The sequence below is a fragment of the Taudactylus pleione genome, unplaced genomic scaffold, assembly GCF_031769625.1.
Source record: "Taudactylus pleione unplaced genomic scaffold, aTauple2 ptg000126l, whole genome shotgun sequence".
Taxonomy (NCBI): Eukaryota; Metazoa; Chordata; class Amphibia; order Anura; family Myobatrachidae; genus Taudactylus; species Taudactylus pleione.
The window spans coordinates 1,594,418-1,602,010 of NW_028284528.1; the positions used below are offsets into that span (position 1 = coordinate 1,594,418).

Sequence of the window (7,593 nt, forward strand, 5' to 3'; positions counted from 1 at the left end):
ACAATCTCTGATATCCCTGCTAGAAACTACAATCCTAAGAACCCATAGGCCCTAATTATCACATGATTCCCCACACTGGTCTGCCCCCAGCCTAGGAGGTTTAACCCTCTCCACTCCTATACAGTCATTTCGTTTATCTTTTCACTATATATCGTAAGAGTGCGATGCGATCTATAGCATGGCTAAGTAGTAATTCATTTATATTCACCTTTCCGGTGAAGGGATCCGGTATACAGGGCGATCCTGTGTTCATGTGCGGTCCTCTGGGAAGCAGCCAGGACCGTTCTGCGCACTCGCTGGTGTCACAGTTTAGGAAAGGCTGCAGGGATATAAAAGTGTCAGGACTAGAACGAGTGCTGGGCAGACAGACAGGGATGTAATCAACTTCCCTGTCCCTTCCGCATTGTAGTAGAGATTACGCCATCCAGTGATGGGGAATCTGTACACAGCAGCGATATGGAAAGCTAATCTTTCTGTTCTTTTATGAGTCGCACTCACCATACAAAAGTGACTCAGCCACGGAGCAGGGAGGCCGCAGGAGAAGTCAGGAAATTCTACACGGAAGCCCGCTCTATGAATAGCACTAATCATGGGAAAGCCCTGTTTACCGCAAAACAGGGCTTTTCTTTGCTACATGAATAGACCCCCATGTAAGGTGAGCTGGAGTTACACTTGTATGATGTCACACAAATGGGCGGGCAGACAGACAGCAAGCCCCGCCCACACATAACATAGTTGCCAACTGATGTTAATTTCCAGGAGGCAGACTCAGGTTTAAAGAATAGTCCCTGATACATGTCATTGCCCCAACTTTCCCTATTTTTCACAAATTGACCAACTTCAATACAATTCCTCTTTTACTGATTGCTAAGTGCAATCCTTACAGCATTTTTCTTATCCTCTGTGGTTAGATTTATTGAAAAGGAGACTTTGATTTCTAAAAAGTTTAATTGAAATCAAATTCAGCAAACGTGGGACATATTTACAATGTTGGCATGTATGCATTAGGCACTTGCAGTAGAACTCCCAACTTTCCTGACATTCATTGTAATATTTCCTGTTGTCCTAATGTTGTGCGCTCTGCTCCCTCCAGATAAAGAGGAATGTAGTATGGACGTCAATCAGCGAGAAGACTGCGGGTTCCCCGGGATAAGCGCAAAGGAATGCCTTTCCAAAGGCTGCTGCTTTGATTCAAGTGTTTCCGGGGTTAAATGGTGTTTTAAATCCAAAAGCACAGGTAGAGTATACAGTATACAGTGCAGTGCTGGAGTGTGAGTGTGTAGTGCTACTGGTTATCGGTTTGATTACACGTCACATAATGGCCGCGTTTGTACATTTTTTGCACTGCACATGTCCCCGAAACGAGTATACTCACCCCTGCAGTTCTGCTATACAGAGTCTCACACAACTGAGCTGCATCTCCACTTGCGGCTAAGTGCGCTAAAGTAGGCGACAACAGCGCTCTCACACATGGGATAAGTGCGCCATAGACGTGGAGATTCTGAGTGGGAAATAAAGTAAGAAACAGCAAGTAACTGTGCGCCAGCGTAACACCATGCTGCGCTGCTGGTGGGGGGATATAACATGTGTACACTAGAGTGTGACCGGAGTCTACTGCGCATGCGCAGAAACCCGGAAAAATAGCCGCGGCGGCCACTTTCCGATGTTCTGAGCAGCGCAGACACCCGACGTGAGACCACGGACAGGTAAGTCTAAAATAATATGGGTGCAGTGTGTGCGGTTCGGGACCCCCCTGGAGCCGTGTGCCCCGCACGCACTGCACCCATTATAGATACGCCACTGATTTATCTCCTTAAAACCTGGACTGTTAGGGTGCCTTGAGGTCCAAGTTTGGGAAACGCTGCCTTAGGGTCTGATTTTTGCATTTAAACAACAAAAGTATAGGTGAAAGCTGATTGAGCTGAATAAGCTTTATATAATGTAAGAGTCCTTATATTTATGTGATTGGCTAGTATGGAGACCTATTACAAAGTAGTATTAATTTATTAGCTGTTATTGGTTAGCCTTAGCCTATGGGATATTAGTGGGTGTGTTTTGTGGATAGGGTATAAATAGTGAGGTCTTATGTATGAATCCATCCTATTCAGTTTGGAAGCCATAGCTAGGCGGGATGGCGCTACATATCAGCGGCCACATGTGACACAAGAGGTCGCTGTGAGATACTTACCCCTTTGTAGTAAGGCGAGTTGTCCTACCTATGCGGTGAGACCTGGACGCATTTTCAATTAGCTCGTGTTAATGGTCCCTCATTTTCTGCCTATAGTTTATTTGGCTAGAGATGATTTTTGTAGAGTTGCCTTGACCACCCCTTAACACATTGTAATGTGGTCATAATTTTATATCTGCTGTGACCTTTAATTCATGTATTTATTGTCTGTGGGACTTGTTCAGTAGCGAATGCAAGGGCGATTACGGACGCAGATCAAGAAATTGTTTGCCATCGTTCATGCGTATAAGTCGCACTGTGCGTGCACAGCGTTTGCCTTGCATTTAAGGATGCTCAGAGGAATCTATCGCAAAGAGAGTGACAGGCTATCAGCGTTTTGGGGGCGGGTTGTGATCAGAAAAACTCAGGCGTGTCTGTGCGTGTGAACGCCGTTTCATGGGCATGCATAAATTAGCCACCGCGATTGCATATGGAGTATAATAGCGCTCTGCCTGCGTGTAGACTTGCAGTATCTGCGGTTGGTCAGACCTGTTGTAAATGCTACGTGACTGGCCGATGTGCGTCGATGGTACCGATGATTACACAGAAGAGAGAGGTTGGACGGATATGAGAAAGCAGCAGAGGGCGTCTTTATGTCGGCTGGGCTTTGGCGAGCATTAGCATATTTTCGCAGCTGCAACCGCATTAGCGATCACTGCTGATCAGGCCCTGTGTCCATACTTCAATGAGTGTTTCTTTATTAGAGGTAATTACAATAATGTAATGGACGGCTTCATAAATCCACCCATGTGACTGTTATCATTGTATCACTAAAGTAATTTAAGTTGCTGAAATGTCTTGAAAAAAATAATATTAAGCTACAGTAGTCTTCTGTATGTTTCCTTACTGTATCAACAACAGCACAATGTAACATGGATCCCAACAGCAGAAGAGATTGCGGCTATCCCACAATAAGTGCTGAGGAATGTGCGACGAGGGATTGTTGCTTCGACTCCAGCATTCCCGGGGTTAACTGGTGTTTCTTCACCAAGGACCAAGGTAGGTGCTTCTATATATTTATTTTCAAGTCATTGAGCTCAGAGATAGCAGCCTCCCTGCACCCACCACAGCCCAGCACACAGAAGCATGTACTGGGCATGGGAGAGAGGCTGCTGCCACTGACATGTAAAAGAGGGAGGGGACCCGGGCCTCCGCCAGGCCCCTCCAAAATGTCGGGGCCTGGGTAATTAGTGCCCGCTCCTTCCCCTCTCAGCAGCCCTGGTACTGTAAATGGGAAAGGGGTACTTTCCAGGGTACCCAGCCCAGGTAAGATCCTAACCATAGATAACTGTGGGGTCTTCGGTGAAGGCACAAAATAATTAATATTGGAAATCATCAGCCGAAGTCCCAGCTACAGTGTAACAGATCATGGTGTCTATTGGTGAAGTTGTGCGTACATGAATTGTTACTTTTCAGTATATATCGTAAGAGTGCGATGCGATCTATAGCATGGCTAAGTAGTAATTCATTTATATTCACCTGTCGGGTGAAGGGATCCGGTATACAGGGCGATCCTGTGTTCATGTGCGGTCCTCTGTGAAGCAGCCAGGACCGTTCTGCGCACTCGCTGGTGTCACAGTTTAGGAGAGGCTGCAGGGATATAAAAGGGTCAGGACTAGAACGAGTGCTGGGCAGACAGACAGGGATGTAATCAACTTCCCTGTCCCTTCCGCATTGTAGTAGAGATTACGCCATCCAGTGATGGGGAATCTGTACACAGCAGCGATATGGAAAGCTAATCTTTCTGTTCTTTTATGAGTCGCACTCACCATACAAAAGTGACTCAGCCACGGAGCAGGGAGGCCGCAGGAGAAGTCAGGAAATTCTACACGGAAGCCCGCTCTGTGAATAGCACTAAGCATGGGAAAGCCCTGTTTACCGCAAAACAGGGCTTTTCTCTGCTACATGAATAGACCCCCATGTAAGGTGAGCTGGAGTTACACTTGTATGATGTCACACAAATGGGCGGGCAGACAGAGAGCAAGCCCCGCCCACACATAACATAGTTGCCAACTGATGTTAATTTCCAGGGGGCAGACTCAGGTTTAAAGAATAGTCCCTGATACATGTCATTGCCCCAACTTTCCCTATTTTTCACAAACTGACCAACTTCAATACAATTCCTCTTTTACTGATTGCTAAGTGCAATCCTTACAGCATTTTTCTTATCCTCTGTGGTTAGATTTATTGAAAAGGAGACTTTGATTTCTAAAAAGTTTAATTGAAATCAAATTCAGCAAACGTGGGACATATTTACAATGTCGGCATGTATGCATTAGGCACTTGCAGTAGAACTCCCAACTTTCCTGACATTCATTGTAATATTTCCTGTTGTCCTAATGTTGTGCGCTCTGTTCCCTCCAGATAAAGAGGAATGTAGTATGGACGTCAATCAGCGAGAAGACTGCGGGTTCCCCGGGATAAGCACAAAGGAATGCCTTTCCAAAGGCTGCTGCTTTGATTCAAGTGTTTCCGGGGTTAAATGGTGTTTTAAATCCAAAAGCAGAGGTAGAGTATACAGTATACAGTGCAGTGCTGGAGTGTGAGTGTGTAGTGCTACTGGTTATCGGTTTGATTACACGTCACATAATGGCCGCGTTTGTACATTTTTTGCACTGCACATGTCCACGAAACGAGTATACTCACCCCTGCAGTTCTGCTATACAGAGTCTCACACAACTGAGCTGCATCTCCACTTGCGGCTAAGTGCGCTAAAGTAGGCGACAACAGCGCTCTCACACATGGGATAAGTGCGCCATAGACGTGGAGATTCTGAGTGGGAAATAAAGTAAGAAACAGCAAGTAACTGTGCGCCAGCGTAACACCATGCTGCGCTGCTGGTGGGGGGATGTAACATGTGTACACTAGAGTGTGACCGGAGTCTACTGCGCATGCGCAGAAACCCGGAAAAATAGCCGCGGCGGCCACTTTCCGATGTTCTGAGCAGCGCAGACACCCGACGTGAGACCACGGACAGGTAAGTCTAAAATAATATGGGTGCAGTGTGTGCGGTTCGGGACCCCCCTGGAGCCGTGTGCCCCGCACGCACTGCACCCATTATAGATACGCCACTGATTTATCTCCTTAAAACCTGGACTGTTAGGGTGCCTTGAGGTCCAAGTTTGGGAAACGCTGCCTTAGGGTCTGATTTTTGCATTTAAACAACAAAAGTATAGGTGAAAGCTGATTGAGCTGAATAAGCTTTATATAATGTAAGAGTCCTTATATTTATGTGATTGGCTAGTATGGAGACCTATTACAAAGTAGTATTAATTTATTAGCTGTTATTGGTTAGCCTTAGCCTATGGGATATTAGTGGGTGTGTTTTGTGGATAGGGTATAAATAGTGAGGTCTTATGTATGAATCCATCCTATTCAGTTTGGAAGCCATAGCTAGGCGGGATGGCGCTACATATCAGCGGCCACATGTGACACAAGAGGTCGCTGTGAGATACTTACCCCTTTGTAGTAAGGCGAGTTGTCCTACCTATGCGGTGAGACCTGGACGCATTTTCAATTAGCTCGTGTTAATGGTCCCTCATTTTCTGCCTATAGTTTATTTGGCTAGAGATGATTTTTGTAGAGTTGCCTTGACCACCCCTTAACACATTGTAATGTGGTCATAATTTTATATCTGCTGTGACCTTTAATTCATGTAGTTATTGTCTGTGGGACTTGTTCAGTAGCGAATGCAAGGGCGATTACGGACGCAGATCAAGAAATTGTTTGCCATCGTTCATGCGTATAAGTCGCACTGTGCGTGCACAGCGTTTGCCTTGCATTTAAGGATGCTCAGAGGAATCTATCGCAAAGAGAGTGACAGGCTGTCAGCGTTTTGGGGGCGGGTTGTGATCAGAAAAACTCAGGCGTGTCTGTCCGTGTGAACGCCGTTTCATGGGCATGCATAAATTAGCCACCGCGATTGCATATGGAGTATAATAGCGCTCTGCCTGCATGTAGACTTGCAGTATCTGCGGTTGGTCAGACCTGTTGTAAATGCTACGTGACTGCCCGATGTGCGTCGATGGTACCGATGATTACACAGAAGAGAGAGGTTGGACGGATATGAGAAAGCAGCAGAGGGCGTCTTTATGTCGGCTGGGCTTTGGCGAGCATTAGCATATTTTCGCAGCTGCAACCGCATTAGCGATCACTGCTGATCAGGCCCTGTGTCCATACTTCAATGAGTGTTTCTTTATTAGAGGTAATTACAATAATGTAATGGACGGCTTCATAAATCCACCCATGTGACTGTTATCATTGTATCACTAAAGTAATTTAAGTTGCTGAAATGTCTGTAAAAAATAATATTAAGCTACAGTAGTCTTCTGTATGTTTCCTTACTGCATCAACAACAGCACAATGTAACATGGATCCCAACAGCAGAAGAGATTGCGGCTATCCCACAATAAGTGCTGAGGAATGTGCGACGATGGATTGTTGCTTCGACTCCAGCATTCCCGGGGTTAACTGGTGTTTCTTCACCAAGGACCAAGGTAGGTGCTTCTATATATTTATTTTCAAGTCATTGAGCTCAGAGATAGCAGCCTCCCTGCACCCACCACAGCCCAGCACACAGAAGCATGTACTGGGCATGGGAGAGAGGCTGCTGCCACTGACATGTAAAAGAGGGAGGGGACCCGGGCCTCCGCCAGGCCCCTCCAACATGCCAGGGCCCGGGTAATTAGTACCCGCTCCTTCCCCTCTCAGCAGCCCTGGTACTGTAAATGGGAAAGGGGTACTTTCCAGGGTACCCAGCCCAGGTAAGATCCTAACCATAGATAACTGTGGGGTCTTCGGTGAAGGCACAAAATAATTAATATTGGAAATCATCAGCCGAAGTCCCAGCTACAGTGTAACAGATCATGGGGTCTATTGGTGAAGTTGTGCGTACATGAATTGTTACTTTTCAGTATATATCGTAAGAGTGCGATGCGATCTATAGCATGGCTAAGTAGTAATACATTTATATTCACCTTTCGGGTGAAGGGATCCGGTATACAGGGCGATCCTGTGTTCATGTGCGGTCCTCTGTGAAGCAGCCAGGACCGTTCTGCGCACTCGCTGGTGTCACAGTTTAGGAAAGGCTGCAGGGATATAAAAGGGTCAGGACTAGAACGAGTGCTGGGCAGACAGACAGGGATGTAATCAACTTCCCTGTCCCTTCCGCATTGTAGTAGAGATTACGCCATCCAGTGATGGGGAATCTGTACACAGCAGCGATATGGAAAGCTAATCTTTCTGTTCTTTTATGAGTCGCACTCACCATACAAAAGTGACTCAGCCACGGAGCAGGGAGGCCGCAGGAGAAGTCAGGAAATTCTACACGGAAGCCCGCTCTGTGAATAGCACTAAGCATGGGAAAG

General features: G+C 46.4%; 1 protein-coding gene across 1 annotated transcript; it reads left to right on the top strand.

Annotated features, from left to right (window-relative positions):
* Window positions 1-987: 987 nt before the first annotated feature.
* Window positions 988-7,463, top strand: LOC148523880 (uncharacterized). Its single transcript, XM_088472548.1, has 6 exons — window positions 988-997; window positions 1,094-1,249; window positions 3,089-3,226; window positions 4,592-4,747; window positions 6,586-6,723; window positions 7,405-7,463. The coding sequence occupies exons 1-6, from the start codon at window positions 988-990 to the stop codon at window positions 7,461-7,463; spliced, it is 657 nt and encodes a 218-aa protein (XP_088328674.1).
* Window positions 7,464-7,593: the final 130 nt, after the last annotated feature.

Excerpts from the sequence above, each read along its gene's own strand:
- LOC148523880 (XM_088472548.1), top strand. Across the intron at positions 1,250-3,088 it reads AAGCACAGGTAGAGTATACA|CACAATGTAACATGGATCCC; the intron begins GTATACAGTGCA and ends TATCAACAACAG. Across the intron at positions 6,724-7,404 it reads TTTCTTCACCAAGGACCAAG|TAGAGATTACGCCATCCAGT; the intron begins GTAGGTGCTTCT and ends TCCGCATTGTAG.